Here is a 16,834-nt window from a genome sequence, read left to right as displayed (position 1 = left end):
ACGGTTTAGTTTAGTTTGGGTCAGCTCACCTCACTTTGGCGTGGTTAGCTTTTCCATCGAGTTTAGTATCACTTCGCAGTGGGAGGGATTATAGGCGTGTCGTTATATTTGCGCTGCCTACTGCTGTGACATCATATAAGTGGGAGCGTTGTTGTACATTGCCATTTATTTATTTCTCAGTCCGCCACAAAATTAAAATTGACCAGCACAAATAGATGTTTGCACATCGCATTTATAACTACCTCTGTCTCACTGTTTCTGTTCAAACACCCGTGGCGTCAGTCGACGGCGCTCTACTGAGCCTCATTGAAGTTGCATTTAAGCATATATAATGCGCACGTGCACGTCGCGAATGTGCCGCCACAAACTGCAAGTCTGGAAAAAACTGTTATGGTGTCCCTGATTCTCAACCTGTGGATGTTTTTCATCACTAAAAGGGAGTTTGGAAACTTATAGCAGAGCACAGATGACAACATGTTTGCTCGAGACAGCGCAAGCTAGCAGTAAGCTAAAGCTAATCTTTTACATTATAACGATGATGCTGATGACGATTCTCTCAGACCAATCAGTGATCTACAGTGTTTTCGCATCACTTTGGTATCAGCTCGAGTGGCTTGGAACCCCAACCGAGGCGGTACGAAAAAAGTATCGGGTACTACGTACTGCACCCAATGGAAAGGCTCCCAAAAGTAAGCTGGCCCGACCCAAACTAAACCAAACCGTGGGGTACTATGCAATGGAAAAGCGCCATAAGATACTTAATCATATTTAATCATATGTTTGTCAATGAGAATCTTAAAAGGGACACTCCACTTTTTTGAACATAAGCTCATTTTCTAGCTTCCCTAGAGGTTAAACATTTGATTTACCTTTTGAAATCCATTCAGTCGATCTCCGGGTCTGGCGGTAACACTTTTAGCATAGCTTAGCATAATCCATTGAATCTGATTAGACCATTTAGCATCTCGCTCAAAAGTTTTAATATTTTTCCTATTTAAAACTTGACTCTTCTGTAGTTACATCGTGTACTAAGAACGGCGGAAAATTAAAAGTTGGAGATATGGCTAGGAACTATACTCTCATTCTGGAGTAATAATCAAGGACTTTGGAATTAGAGTATAGTTCCTAGCCATATCGGCCTAGAAATTTTTTATTTCAAATGTAAATGAAATTTTGAGCGCGATGCTACTGGTCTAATCAGATTCAATGGATTATGCTAAGCTATGCTAAAAGTGGTAACGCCAGACCCGGAGATCGGCTGAATGGATTCCAAAACTGTAAAAATCAAATGTGTCCCTATAAGGCACGCATACAGAAATCTGTCACACAAATATGTTTACATGTAGACGTCTACATTTGAAAAACTAAAATATATCAAAACACATAATTATGTACTATTTATAAATGTAACAAAATGAACTAAAGGTGAGATGAAACAAAGAAAGCAGCGAAAACCCAGGGCTGACAAGATGGTAGAGAAAAACTTTGTGCCTCTCCTCACCCTTTGGACTTGGTGCTTGAACGAGGTCTGTACTCGTACGACTCGTCTTCTGTTCCGCTCTGTCTTCTGTACCAGTCAAACAACGTCCGCAACAACGAAGGCAAACAGTGTTCTGCTATGGAGCTCATAGAGCTTATTAACTGTAATACAAACACAGTAATACAGCTCAATAAAATGCAAAGGTCAAAACAACACAGTATTTATGTGGGCTGTTCTGAAGAATATATTTATACATCTTTAGATGTTTTGATCATTGGACTGTTATAATGTGCAGTATGTAAAGCGTTTGTGTGTTTTTAACAATTTAAATAGTGTAGCACCATCTTCCAAAATCCTCTAGGACAATAAAATCCTCTGATAAACTTCTGCATAAACAACACTTTTGATTAAAGTTTAAGAGTTACAGTATGTCTGTCCTTTTCCCTCCCGTTTGTAAATAACATGTGAAGACATATCTGCACACTGTGGCTAATACATATGGGCAGATAGGGTTTAGATTAATTCAGGACTAGGCCATAGTTATATTAGGACATTTAAGTAGATTTAACAAACAAACCTTACAAAAAACAATACTGGTGTGCACAAAACAATGACACTGATATATGTAAAGATATGAGTACATGTTTTTAGATCTGGCAGCTCAAATATGCATTTCAGTCTGAGACTAGGATAAGTCCTGCCCAGGAAATGAATAGCATACGCCTGCATTTTCGGGACTCCAGTCCCAGAATCGCATTTCTAGGACCCTAGGTTGTTAGTGACAACGCCACCTACTGAATAAGTGGACCAGTGATCGTTTTGTGGAAGATGGACGACAATCAAAGTGCGAGTATCAAATGAAAATCAACTTTTATTAGTTAAAAGGTCCCGTTCTTTTTGGGTGTTTTTGAAGCTTTGATTGTCTTTACAGTGCGCAATATAACATGTATTCATGTTTCACGTGTAAAAAACGCGGTATGTTTCACAAACTTTACTTATTTCTATAGCGCTGTTTTCACTGTCCTAAAAAAGGGCTGATGTCTTCCTTGTTCTATGAAGTCCCTCCATCAGAAATACGTAACGAGCTCTGATTGTGTAGTTTGTTTAGTGTGTTGTGATTCGACAGCAGCTTAGCTTAGCAGAGCCATAGCTGGCGATTGACGTATTCCTGTGGGCAGAACCGTTTTATTGACGTCATTCAATCGGGAAGTAGAGGGCTGTAGTCCAAACCGGCTGTTCGCTGTAGGCTTTGAAAGGGGAATTCTGTTGAAGAAAATATATCGCCTGGCAGTGAACTTTGAGCTTTATCATTTTGCAGGTATTATTTATGCTCTAAAAGCAACACTACACACAAACTAAAGTTTGAAAAATGGGATCACGAAGAATGTGACCTTTAACATTAATACATTTGTAAAATATGTATTTGAAAAGTAGCCAAAGTACTTGTGAGTTGCTAAATAGACTTGAATGCACTATATAGCTTCAACTGCTGTAAATCAAATTTAGCATATACTTTTAAAAAAACTAGCACGACTGTCAAGCTCTATGTTGACTATGGTATGATTATTATTAATCCTAGCCAGTACAATAAACGGTAGCACTTTCTTTGTAAAAGCTTGTTAATTAATCAAAAGTTTTTCAATTTTAAATAAGTTCAATTAATCTTAATGTTTTAATTGAGGGGGCTTGATTGACAAGAACCTTTTGTTTCCACAAAATAACATTTTTCCAAATCTTTAAACAGTATGCAATAACATTAATGTGGTTCACGTCATAAACAATATTTTTCATGTGTGTTTATGTGTTATTCTAAATTATTTATAAAATCTTACAACTAACCCCAGAGTCAATACACAAGTACAAGTATCACACAAAGAGAATACACAAGTACAAGTATCCTTGTGTATTCCTTCTGTACTTGAAATGCAGTTGATCTAGTAACTGAAAGGCTATCACGATTACGTGTTTATTTTATGTAATGTGTTATACATTATGCTAGTTAGTCACAAACATTACTCAACATTCAGCTCTTAGCAAGCAGGTTTATTTGTAAGAAATCCAGTAGTATTTGGGTGTAAAAAACCTTTAAAAAAACTTCAAAACTCTAGAATTGGGTAGGTGATTCTCACGAAACCATTAAAACACCATGGCACTAATGATTTTAGCTTTAAAATGTGTAATATAGTAACATTAAAAAGCATCAGAATTAACACAATACTGTGTTCTACCTTGCACAATGTGTGATTTCAACATAAGAATTTATAATTATAAATTTTATCTCATTTTCTGCTGAAATTCTCATTACCGCAATGTGTCCGGCTGTGTTTGAACATGCGTTATGTTGTAATTTAAATCAAATTAACACAAAAATATTAAGAAAAAATAAATGGATGTTTTGCTAGACTACTTTAGATGACAGAAAAAATATTTACTGAATATTCATGTATAGTAATAATGAAGAAAAATTAGGAAAATTATGTGTCCATGCCTGATGTTCTCCTCCTCCGCAACACTTTTTGAGAACAGTTTAAGCACACATACAGAATTTTTATAAAGTTTGATTTTGAGTGACCAAGCACATGGACCAGTTACTTCAAGATGGCTACCAGGTAAGATCATTTTTTTACAGTTAATCTGAAATATTGTCTTGTCAGAATGCTTACACGACATTTTGATTATCATTACCGCAACAGATGGTTATTAAATGTTAATTTAATTAATAGAAGCATAATACTTTGATTTTAAATGCATGTGCAGAATCTCCAAATTATGTTCTTTCAGGTTTGTCATGTCATTTTGAAAATTTGTCAGTGTTGATGTTTTCTGACTGTTGCGGTAATGAGATTTTTTAGGGCTAATTTTTTAAATTATGTTACAAAAAGTGTTAAATGATAAGTAAAAGTTTTTAAATCAATGTTCCCATTTACTCCAGACTTTGTTTTTCAATGTCTGGTGGGAAAAAAAGTAAATTTAAGCAATTTTTACATTTTCATGCTTGACATTTTTAAAACCAAGTTTTCGTGAGAATCACCCGGGTGCACTTGGTGGCACTTTTTCGGTCCTCCAAAACTAGGGTTCTAGAAGTGCGTATTTAAACTGCAGCTCTCCAATTCGATAGGTGGTGCCATGACAAAAAAACTGTGAAACTGAGTCCTAGAGTCCCCCCCCCCCATAGAGGCTATATAAAGACATTGACCTTGACCAATAGTCAAAGTTTTTACAAACATAACATAACCAAGACCATATACATGTGCAGGTACATGAATATTAAAAGGTGCATCCAGCCCATTGTTGTATATTAGCTAATATGACAGTTGTCCAAAATAAAGTGTGAAATAAATCAGCACTTATAAGACTACTGACCAAACAAAATTAATTTATGTATGTACAATGCTTATGTTAATTAGAAAAAAGTATGTTTATTTTGAGTAAAACAATAATATTTTTAATAATCCAGTCAAATCCTGACATAAAAGAAATCAAGGGCCACCTTACAGTATTATTGTAGTCTGTTCAAGTTTAAACTATACTACATTACAGAGTTTAAATGCACTGAACCTCGTGGCAAGTTGATTTGATATCTTAACAAGGCCATGCAAAAAGAAATGAGATGAGAGTAGGCAGCATCTCAGGTATTGATTTGTTCTGTTGTAAGAGCAGGATGGGTGTGTAGGATGATACGTCCACTTGCAACCGAAACGCTCACTGCAGTAACCCAGCACCAGCTGTCACACACACAGTTTTTATCAACTATAGCGGTGCAGTACATGTGTGTTTATGCTGACAAAATGGTTCAGTGTTCTGTGATTCAGCACATTTCATTTATCTGCACTACACGTCACTTACTCTACAGGTGTGTGTGTGTGTGTGTGTGTGTGTGTGTGTGTGTGTGTGTGTGTGTGTGTGTGTGTGTGTATGTGTGTACCAATGATACTAATGTGGAAAAAAGACAAATGTGCAGGGTGCAAAGTAGGTAGGAGGAGTTGTAAGAAGGTGAAAGTGAAAATGTTTTGAATGGGATCTAAAGGTCTTAGACCAGCAAGGAAAGTGCGATTTTATCTTTATTACATTGTCAGCATAAAGTTGAATTGGAAAAAAATGTTCAGTTTTTCTTCACCCTCTATAGCTTAAATGACAGGCTGTACTCAAGCTGGCTTGGACCGTACATGTTTAAATCAAAACTTAATGATCCATGCTGTCCCAGCCAGATTTGGTTATAAGCATATCGTGTACTTCAATGGAAGCAAGGCAATGTGACCTTTAGTACAAAGGAGTTCAAAGGAGTTGTCTTAAATCTGATTAGCCTCTGTAATATAATAATATTTATTTAAAGTTTGATTCTCAGATATTCAATGCTGTTTCAGACTGTGAAGCCCACTGCGTATATGGCATTTCAGGTAAGAGTGAGCGTGTGTGTGTTGGACAGGATGATATATATTTCTAAGGAAAGTTATGTAACTGCTCTCCCTGCCGTCAGGCCACTTGGCAAACACATCCCAACACCCTGAAATGATAAATTCTCACACACACACAAGCGCACACAAGCATATGCTGATCTACTGCTGCGGATGACACAGCGATTCTGCTGCTGGTAACATTAGCGCTCACACACACGCGCACCAAAACTCCAAAGCATAGAAATGTACAGACACATATTGCTGGGATTTTCTGCATACAGAGCACATTCTCATTGGTTAATTCTTTCATACACACACAAGCCTGATTGTGTTGACTGGATCTATTGCAGGATGATGTCTCATTTGCTTTGAGTTTTGCTAAACAAAGCATTTGCTGAAAAATTCTACACCAATCAAAAATAAGTGAGGGATCGAGAAAAAATGAGAGGAAAAAGGGGGTGCCTATAAAGTTGAAAGGGGGTGAGATATACTACACAAAACATATGAAACTACATATTCTAATATAATAAATGCACCCTAAGATACTGAAATTTATTATAATCCCTCCCTAGACAAATTAGTTGACATTGTTATATTTCATTTCAAGTATAAATGATAAAGGTAAAAATGCAAGAGCAGTTGGGGTACTTGGCAGTATTCTGACATAATGCAGAAGTGATTTTGGGGAACCGAGTTCGAGTCCTGGCTCAGTGTCCTTTGCTGGTTCCTTTTCTCTCTCTCCACCCTGTACTTTCTTATCCTCTACTTACTTTCTATCAATTAAAGGCTTTCGATGCCCCCCAAAATAACTTAAAGGGCCCATATTATGCAAAATCCACTTTTACAAGGTGTTTGGCCATAAATGTGTATTGGCAGTGTGTGAGCACAGCCGCCCTACAATGGAAAAATCCATCTAATCCATCCCCATTAAACCAGAGCAGTCTCATTAGACATGCTGTTTTGATTCTCTTGTTAATGTGATGTCACACTAACAAGTCCCACCCGTGGCCACTGAATGACTGGTTAAGTCTTTCTAAATGTGTTTGTTAGCACATTGTAGCACTAATGCGGCTAAATATACTGTATTTACAGGAATCAGATCTATTTTTAATCGAAAGCAATAGCTCATTTGCATTTTAAGGTACACACATGAAAACAGCACTTTTTTCCACCACCCAAATAGTAGGGCTTTGACGATCAATCACGTGTCCCAATAAAAATGCCTGTCTGAAATCGATTCTGAATCGCAAGGCTGCGATTATTTGTTTCATGCACGGGTTTTGCTCAGTAGGAAGTCCTTATTATGACTCTGATTCGTTTATAACACACATTTAAAAAAGCAACACTCGTTAAACAAAATTACTCAAAATTTTCTTTATTATCATAAAAATACCTGAAACAATTCGACGAACAGTGATCGATATAAATATTCTTATAGAGATTTCCTGGAATACCGTTTCTAACTGTACTACTTCTGTGGCACCAATGGAGTTTCTGCATGAGAGCGCCCTCTGGGATTTGGATGTGCCAGGATTTTACCATAATTCATTCAAATTAAAGGTAGGGTAACACATTTTGAAAAATGCTAACGGTAGCCGCCTAGCAATGAAGTCCCGATCCCACCCTCAAGTCAAATCGCCATCCAAAGTCACGCCTCTTTCAAAACACATGAACACGCACAGATCAGACGGTCACATCTCATGTCTCATTCAGCAGTGAGAAAACTTTGCAGTACAAAGACAAATAACACTTCCAAAATAACCAAACAACTGGTTTACATCAGAATTAGTTTAAGCACACGTTCGGTTGTGTAGACGGAGTAACTATATCGTTACGCTAATCCGTAAACGAACACAAATTTCATAAGCAACACAATGTTTCATCAAAGTAGAATATCTGAATCCATCTCAATACAAACATATCGCGTACCTACCTTACCAAAATAAACTGTGCAACGACTCTTTCAGACCCTTTGCAGCTACTGCAGCTGTTTCATCTCGTGGTAAAGCAGTAAAGTTACCGATGTTAATTTCGGTTTTTGCTCTTGCTGATCCAGGCAGTTTTTGCTGTTGTTGTTATAAAAGATGCCTTGAGTTTTGTGGCTCCAGTGTCGGTTGTCATTTCAGCAGAAAAGTTTGCTGTTCTCACTGTTTACAGGCAGGAGGTGAGCGCATGTGAACGCGCCGATGACGTATGGTGTCTGCGTGGACTCGCTGCGCGGTTGGCATTCAAATTATGCTTACGTATGAGGGACAAAAATGGAAACGTCCGTTCGGACCGAAATCTATGATTTGTTGAACATTTTTTGGTCCTACGCCTTTCACAGATAACATAAATTTCTACAAATACATTTAAACAACTTAACACAGTGATTGCTATCAGGATGTAAGGAGACTTTTAACCAGCATAACAAAAAATGTTTCAGGATCAAATCTGTTACCCTACCTTTAATTCATTAAGAAAAGGCGCATTTGCACGATTAATCGCCACAGCCCTACCAAATACAGGCATATTGGATATGTTAAACCAAATGATACGTGGGGTATTTGAGCTGATACTTCGCAGACACATTCTAGGCACATATGAGACTTCTATAACATCTTGTAAAAATTGGCATAATATTGGCCCTATAAAAAAGTTAAACTTTCAGGTAAAAGCTGATTCAGGACCCTTTTCCCGATGAAGATCACGTAAAACATCCCCAGATTCATTCAGTTTCACTGTTTTACCACAAACACACACACACATAACCAACCTGATCAAATTGTGCATCTTCTCCTCTTTGCAGTGAGCGGGACAGGGGCTTCTCCTGTATAAACAGACAGATGTTAGGTTAAAGTGGGTCATAGTAAAGATGTCATATCAAACCATTTTTTTATATTTCTTGAGGTCCCCTTATAATGTTATGAAAGCTATTTGCTTTATGTTGCACCTCTCTATTGTACTGAATGTATGCATTCTTTGTATGTGAAATGAGCAACAGGGCAGAGTGTTTCTCTGCTTACACCCCGGCTACGGATTTGCAGTCAGGGCAAAATTTGATCACTTTCATTATAATCTACGCAACGGTCTATGCTGCACATGCAGTCAGAGCTGATATTGTTGTATCAAATTTCTGCATTTAGTGACTTAGAGTGTAATGCACTTAATGCAGCAGGAGCTGCTCAGCTGCAGGGTAAAGTGAAACTATGGCAATTTGGATGAAGCTAATGACTCCTTCAAAGATGTTTGTATGTGCACATTAAACCCAACACTTTACAATAAGGGAAAAGTTCAAGGACAGAGCTAAAAGTTGAACACAGCTAAAGAGAAAGTGTATTATGAAACAGTCCCTCTCTGTAGCCCCTTGATACAGACATTAGCAGTTTAAACTCTTGCTGTGTAAACTGAGAGAGAGCTCAATCTACCACTGTGTAAACACAGAGAGAGAGAGAGAGGGAGAAAGAGAGAGAGAGAGAGAGAGAGAGAGAGAGAGAGAGAGAGAAAGAGAGAGAGAGAGAAGAAGAAACATGGAGAGGAAGCATTTAAGGGCAAATCTGCAGAAAACGTGTGTGTAATTCTCTGCGAGCCGAGAAGATTTGAACACAAGACAGCATTCCAAGAATCCCAACCTTCACTTGTGTTTCTGGAAAAAAACACTGGATTTATATTTGAGTGTTACACAACCAATTCTACACCAGAGGTCCAATCTTTTGGACATTTTACATTTACAGTACACATTAATCAATTACTTTGCAAACGCTTTTATAAAAAATATGGCATCCTATTGTTTTCCAAGTAAAAAGCACCAAAGTGTAATACAGTGCATCACCACTTCAGCATTTTGTACAAAACTCATCTATTTGAAATGGCTGTGTTCCTGATTGGCCAGCTAATCTGTACGTTGTGATTGGCCTGAATACCTCTGACGTCAGCCAAAAACGTGACGCTCCTTACCATGTTTGAAAGATTCACTTTAAAATGTAAAAAGGAGTTAATTTACAGGCTGTGAGTCTGAAGCGGGATGAATTATTATAGCGTCGGCCTTGTCTACAATCTGTGTGTTTGTTGTAGTTCAAGAAAAAAGATTTACATTGGAGACAATAACTTGTGTCATCGTTTACTTTGGGCTTTGTACCTTTTGGATATCGTTAACATGTACTAATACACAACAAGGAAATGTAAAATCGTGAATCGGTTAATTGGTGCTCTTTAAGATTCACAAATCTCGGTGTGCTGTTGTAGGGCTACATCACTGAATCGATGTTAAAAGTGTAGATATGAGTGGTAATGTAAACTTAAAGGGACACAAGGCAGCATTTTTATGTTAATAAATCATCTTCGTAAGTCGGTATATGGTTAAATGACTCATTACCGGACGAATGAAGTCTCTCTCGCCCGCCCCTACCGTCTGTAGGAAGAATACCCCACTTGCAACTTCCTGTATCCAACCCGGTGTCCTTCAGTCTCGCAAAGTCTCAGATATCGCGAGAAGCAGTATCACTTTACAGCAAACAACACAGAGGCAGGCGAGCTAAACACGGCTAGCGATTGTTGCAAATGGCAGAGCCGGGGAAGAAGCATCAAAAACCCTTGACGGAAGGGGAACATAACTGGATTGGAAATAAGCTGATAAACTTGGTTCCGGGGGGGGGGCAACAGTTGGGTTTTACGACAAAGTGTTTGAAAGCATTTAATTTCAGACAATAGGGGGAGCTCGTAGAGAAATATTACACAGACTTGCCTGGTTTCCCTTTAATTGTGACATCAATACCATGATGATTTCCAAATAAGTCATTTTTACTTTCACTTTTTTAAAGTAACACACAGAACACTGAAGAATTTCACAAAGATACAAAACTGGAGATACTGACCAGCGGTTCGGCCATGACCACCTCGATCTTCTTCTCCGCAAGCACAGCAAACTCGGCGAAGAGACTCTTGATGACAAACTCCCCGGGCTTGAGCTCGGGGTCGATGGTGATGCTGGACATGTTGGCGAGGTGGATGCTACGCTTCTCCCAGGTGGGTGGGGCAGAGGGGGAGGTTCCTCGCCTACTCGCACTGCTGTTGCTTACAGGGACAGAGGCTGTTGAGAGAGAGAAAGAAAGAGTAAGCAAATATGACAATAATTATGCTAATAATAGAAACACTATTGAGAAAAGATTAAGATCGTGAGGCACAACAAGGTCAAAATCAAATCATGGGGGGAAAAAATCATCACATACTGTCACCTGTTAAAGGGGTAAAGACAGACATGTTTCTCAAACCAAGGGAATGAATGTGTGTGTTTGTACAAAAATGTTCGCACAAAAATTGCCTGGGCAAAAAAGTTCTCAATCTGCCAATGCATTCATTTGATTTGTGTGCTGCGCTAACTTGTTTGTTTCCGTAGTAACAGGTGGAAAAACAAATACCTCTCCAGAGCCCAAAAATGAGTTAGCGCAAAGGTTAGCCCAAAAACGCATAACGTGGCTGGATCCCAACTGAGAGAAAAGAGCTTGTTCTGCTTCAATGGAAGTCAATGAAAATGCCTCAGTATGTTAAATAAACTGCTATTGTGAGGAAACACTTTGTCATATAACAAATCAAGTGCTTTTTCGCTAATCTTGTTTGCCAATGAATATTACATTTTGAAGCAATCTACTAAAAAAAGACATATGGCTGCACGATAAATCGGATGCAATCTTGTAAGTAAAGCCGGTTTCTTGATAAGTAGAAAAATCGCCATCACCAGCTTTTTAGATGGCGCGGCATTTACTACACAAAGCCGTAGTTCACTGACAATCGGGGCAATTTCGCATTAATTATGGACCGTGGACAGATCACCTGTGATAATGAATGCAATATTGCCCAGCTTGTAAAAGACAGCACTAAAATATTGTGTCAAATGACACACATTTTTTCTATCTTTACTTTTCAGTACTGAAATAAATAACTTCTTACACATTTCTCACACTTTGTCTTTCATGCTGAATTAATGCTACCTTAACATGCTATCAGAAACAACTTCTTACTGAAGTCGTAATTAGGTGTTTGGCATGTTTAAGAGCTTTACTGTCTTAATGACTTAGGAATCATGGAGGACAAGTCAAAATGTATACAAGATAAGGTTGCCTCTGGATTCTGACTAAACTGACAGATGATGAACACATACTAGATTATTAATGAATTAAATGTTTTTACCTCTAACGGGAATAGCTGCGTGACTACTGTAGCATGTAAATAATGCACATAAATAACGTGAGCAAGAGCGCTCAAAAATTATATCTAATCAACAGGCATTTAAATCCTAGCTAGCAGGTTGCTCAAACAACAAAATCACCAGTTAACTTAACTAAATTTGCAAGAACTATAGACTAATACAATAACAGGCTTAAATAAACCCAAAACATAAGTCCACTTACAGTTCTCATGTACATGTGTTTTATCAACTGGCTATCCTCCAGACATGACACGTCTTTATCTCATTTCGGCCGTGAGGCGCGTGTGCACGCTCACGGTGTGAAGCGCGTCCACGCTATTCTATGAGATGTTTTATCAACTCGCTAGTTATCCTCCAGACAGTGACGGTCCGAACCACGTCTTTCTCATTTCGGCCGTGTGGTGCGCATGCCCGCTTGCGGTGTAAAGCGCGTTCGCGCTATTCTCCGAGATGCACTTGATGGCCTTTTGTGCAGCGAAATTTTGAAAAAAAAGAAAAAATGACATTAAGGTGGTATGGTTTTCCAGCTTAGGCGGGCCGCCTGAACTGCAAAGTGCTGCGGGAAACCATGAACTTCCATGTATGGGGACCCGCAGTGTATGAAAAATGGCTCATTATAAGGTAATAAAAACAATACAGTTCATTATGTAAGATCTTTATACACCACTGATAATATAGTAATGTATATTGTATTGCATTTCTGTTAAAAGATTCTTCTAAAAGTTACACAATGCACCTTTAATAGATATTATAAAACATACAATATGCATCAAATGGTCATTTTCAGATGTAAATATGCAAAACTTTAAGGGAAAGCAGCTGTTGCGGAGGAAAAACTAATGAAAATCCCTGTCACTACAGCAATTTGTCCCATTTTGCAATTGTAAAAGTTTTTAGAATCAAACTCAGGTTAGCTCAAGTTTCCCAGTGGTAAATGTGACTTTAGAGGCCGCCCGTGTCAAATTCCCGACTAGGAACTTGTATTTACAATTATTCTGATAGCACGTGAAGGCAGCATAAATGTTTTTCACTGAGCAAATGCATTCTTGAATTACGATATGCACAAAAAAATTATCTTAGAAGGCTGAACGACCTTTTAAACATCAATTGTGTAAGGACTGTGCCTCTAAAAATGGCTATTAAATGCTTGCTAGACCAACAGTAATATGACTGTTGTGAAAGCATATTTATGATGTCTGGGACATTATGATTGGCCTAAAAAGTTTGCGTTGTCTAAGTAGAGCCTTGCTGACAGTTTCAGATGCTGTATCAACAGTAAACATAGAACTGTTATTTCCTTTATTTCCCTAATAAACCACAAAACTTGAACTTATCTCATCTCATGTGCTCTTTCCTGAAAACACAGATAAAGATTTCACCTGCTAACTGTCTCACACACACACACTTTCGATTCAGTCCTGAATGCAGAAAGACTGAAAAATAGTGTGTCACATGTCTATCCTCGCACAGGAAATCCCTGCCCTTGCCTCCCACAGGTTGCCGAGGAAACCGTGATGAAGCCTGGGAAGCTCAATAATAGGAGGATGAATAAAAAAACCCTTGCGAAATTAAATGAGTTTCTCAGAGGACAATGCAAGGTCACACCTAGCAACTCCTTCAAACCATAATACTTAAAAAACACAAACATTCACAGACTCAGATGATGAGACAGGGTGCACATGTAAGACTCCATCCTAGAAACTTCATGCGTGTTTGTTTGTCTAAGAACACTCATTCTTTGTTTCCCGTTAAGTAACGCCTCCCCATGGTTGTGCCTATGATGTCACACAGCCAGCTTTCATTGGCCGGCGTCCTAACAGGGTCCCCGGGCCCTTCTCTGATTGGTCGGCAGGGCCTGCTGATGGGCACTGTAACATTGTTTGTACTTTTCCACTCCACAAGACAGAAAGGGTGAGCAAAAGAAGCGAAGAGCAAAAATGTGAGGCATCCTTCTCTCTCTTCATCCTCCCTTCTGTTCCTCTTTATGCCGTATAATTTGTGACACACTGGGCTGCACTGACCCCATAGCACACATTTTTGCCTCAGAGAGAGGCAGAGTCACATGAAATGAAGTCAAAACAAGCCAAAAGCCATTAATGCAGAGCCTGTTTGGAAAGGAATGAACTTGCCTATGTGGTCCCAAAACCTGATCTGCTGACTGCAAGTGATTTTGCACAGCTGGACTCTGTGTGCTTTATCACCTGCTACAATTACTGTCTTAAAGAAACAGTTTATTCAAAAAATAAAATTCATTAAAATTCATTGCCCAGAAAGATGGTAAAGACATCATTAAAAGAGTCCATGTGATTACAGTAGTTCAATCTTCATTTCACTAACTCTTTCCCCGCCAGCGTGTTTTGTTAAGTTGCCAGACAGCATTTTTTATGATTTTCACAAAAGTTTAATGCCTTCCAGAAAATTTTCTTTAGATATATAAACATACAGTTACTGTTGGGTGATATGGCCCATTTTAAGATTGTCCTATCGTCAACCTGTAAGATTGCGATACACGATTGTATCAGGGGGCGGGGCAAAGGTTTACTTATTTATTAATTGTTAATTTTTTACTCATTTATGACAAGCTACTTGATTGGTGGACAAAAAAGAAGCTGACTTACTCTAAGAGCAACACTGTCATGACCGCAACCGTCTTAAAACTGATGTCATTAATCCAAGCGCATCATTAAAGCACAGGCGCTCTGAAATTTCCTACGTGCCAGGTAAAGGGAACAACAAACTCGCTGGTTTTAAACGGCTGTGTGCCTAACTAGTGCAAGGAAATGGCAGACACGTAAATATGCATATTACAAGCTCATGTGTGAGCCGAGGAAAAGTCTGAGTACAAATTCGGGTACTAGGAGTCCATGCCGCGTGCGTTCAGGTCTGACCAAGACTAAGTCCAGGTGCGTGCGAGAAGGAATCCTCATGCGTTACAAGCTCTATCGTGCAAAGTAAAGCCCACAAAGCCTCTCATGCGAAGAAAAGCGCGCAATGTGCATGTTAATGTGAATCTATTATGATAATGTGAAACTATTATGATAATAATAATAATAACTATATTGCCCGCTATTGGCAATATGTCTGACGATCGTCGATTTACAATACTTTTGTCTATCGGCACAACCCTACATACAATATAGCAAATGAAAGAACAGGCCGCTTCAAAAATACTTTTGTTAGAGATCAGATTCAGAGCATACACACAGCATTTACTGTTTTTGGTTCAGTGGGCACTTCAGTGATTTATAAGTTGGGTAAGAGCACCACCTAGTTGATAATAGTGGAAATATGGATTGCTGTTGGTCATTGGAGGGAAGTATTTTATCGTAATTGTCAGTCTCAAACATGTGTAAACAAAGCAGCACACGTATGCATTTTAACTGACAGCCATAGAAATATATATACATAGATGCTCCAATAACTGCTTGCATCCATGAAGCGGTCGAATGAGGCATCCATGTATAACGCATGTTTTTTGGGGGGCTTTTTTGGCCTTTATTTAGACAGTATAGTGGAGTGTAGACAAGAAAGTGTTGGGTGGAGATATGAGAGGGGGATCGGTAAATTACCTCAGAGACGGGAATAGAACTCGGGTCTCCGTGAACAAGCTGGTGCTATATTATGTCGGCACTCCAACTACAGGGCTGTCTGCGCCGATGTATTACGACACATCAGGGATTGAAATCAATTTTTTTTAGTAGGTAGCACTCATGCTCCCCAATGAAAAAGTTATGAGCATCAGCAAAATTTTAGGAGCATCCATTGAAAATTATAAGAGCACCACAATTTTATCATCCTGAAGCTTGAACAATCAAACTTGATCTTAAATTATTTGCCACACACTTGACTTGTGCTTGGCCCATTTTTAACAAGCTGTTATGCTTAAAACGTGGAGATTCATGTGGTCCTAAAAAAACCTACTACATTTTATATTACTTTAAATAATTTAATTGCTTCAAAAAAAGATGATTAAACCACTGTAGTCACATGGACTATTTTGATGAATTTTTGGAAAAGTTGTTCTGAAACTTGTGAGTTGCTATCTATGGGGGCTTAGAATGCTCTCAAGGGGATCGCACACCGGCCGCGCAGCTCAGCGCCGCGCCGTTCTAAAAAAATCGAACACATTGTTTTCTATGAGTATACGCACACCGGCGCCGCCAGGTGGCGCCTGTCTACGCCGCCCAGCTGTGACTCAGGAAGTTGCTCAAATCCCTGTCGCGCCTAATAGCTCCACTTACATACTTTAACATTAAATAACATCATATTTGTCCCAAATCAATAACGATTAACATTGGCTGCTTACGTATATTTTGCATTTTGAAGTAGATGCTATCTGACGAAGCTTGTGCTATTTAATGTGCACTTCCGGTTTACAATACCTCCGAGTTGTCCTTGACGCGACTCGAAGCAGCGCTGAGCTGCGCGGCCGGTGTGCGATCCCCTTCGGATTTCATCCATTTCTATCACATTTGTGTACATGAACGAAGGTTTAATAGATGTGGAGCGACAAAAGGGTGAGTAATAAAGGACAACATTTTTATTATTGGGTAAACGAACTCTTTAAAGCATTCGATATTTTATATATTTCACATAATTTGGCATATCACTTTTTTATATCCTGTAGTCCTAAAATGTAAGGAAGTATACAGATATATTTCTATACAACAGACCATTGGCGCTGTATATTAAGTCTTCTGATAGTTCTGTATGAGAAACAGACAAAAACTCAAGCCATAGCCATAATGAACTGTTGTTAAATGGCAAGAGTTC

General features: G+C 38.7%; 1 protein-coding gene across 9 annotated transcripts in view; it reads right to left on the bottom strand.

Moving 5' to 3' along the window:
- Positions 1-16,834, bottom strand: part of fryl (furry homolog, like) — a 123,777-nt gene that overhangs the window by 59,097 nt on the left and 47,846 nt on the right. For all 9 annotated transcript variants that reach the window (XM_073855977.1, XM_073855978.1, XM_073855971.1 and 6 more), the window contains 3 exons: positions 10,731-10,945; positions 8,633-8,686; positions 1,502-1,641 (listed from right to left, as the gene is read on the bottom strand). In XM_073855977.1, coding sequence (XP_073712078.1) covers positions 1,502-1,641; positions 8,633-8,686; positions 10,731-10,850 — 314 coding nt within the window. In that variant the 5' untranslated portion in view covers positions 10,851-10,945. The remainder of the gene's footprint in view (positions 1-1,501; positions 1,642-8,632; positions 8,687-10,730; positions 10,946-16,834) is intronic.

The sequence above is a fragment of the Misgurnus anguillicaudatus genome, chromosome 18 (genome assembly GCF_027580225.2).
Source record: "Misgurnus anguillicaudatus chromosome 18, ASM2758022v2, whole genome shotgun sequence".
Taxonomy (NCBI): domain Eukaryota; kingdom Metazoa; phylum Chordata; class Actinopteri; order Cypriniformes; family Cobitidae; genus Misgurnus; species Misgurnus anguillicaudatus.
Note: the sequence above shows the minus strand (reverse complement) of the source record. Positions and strands in the feature narration are given on the sequence as shown.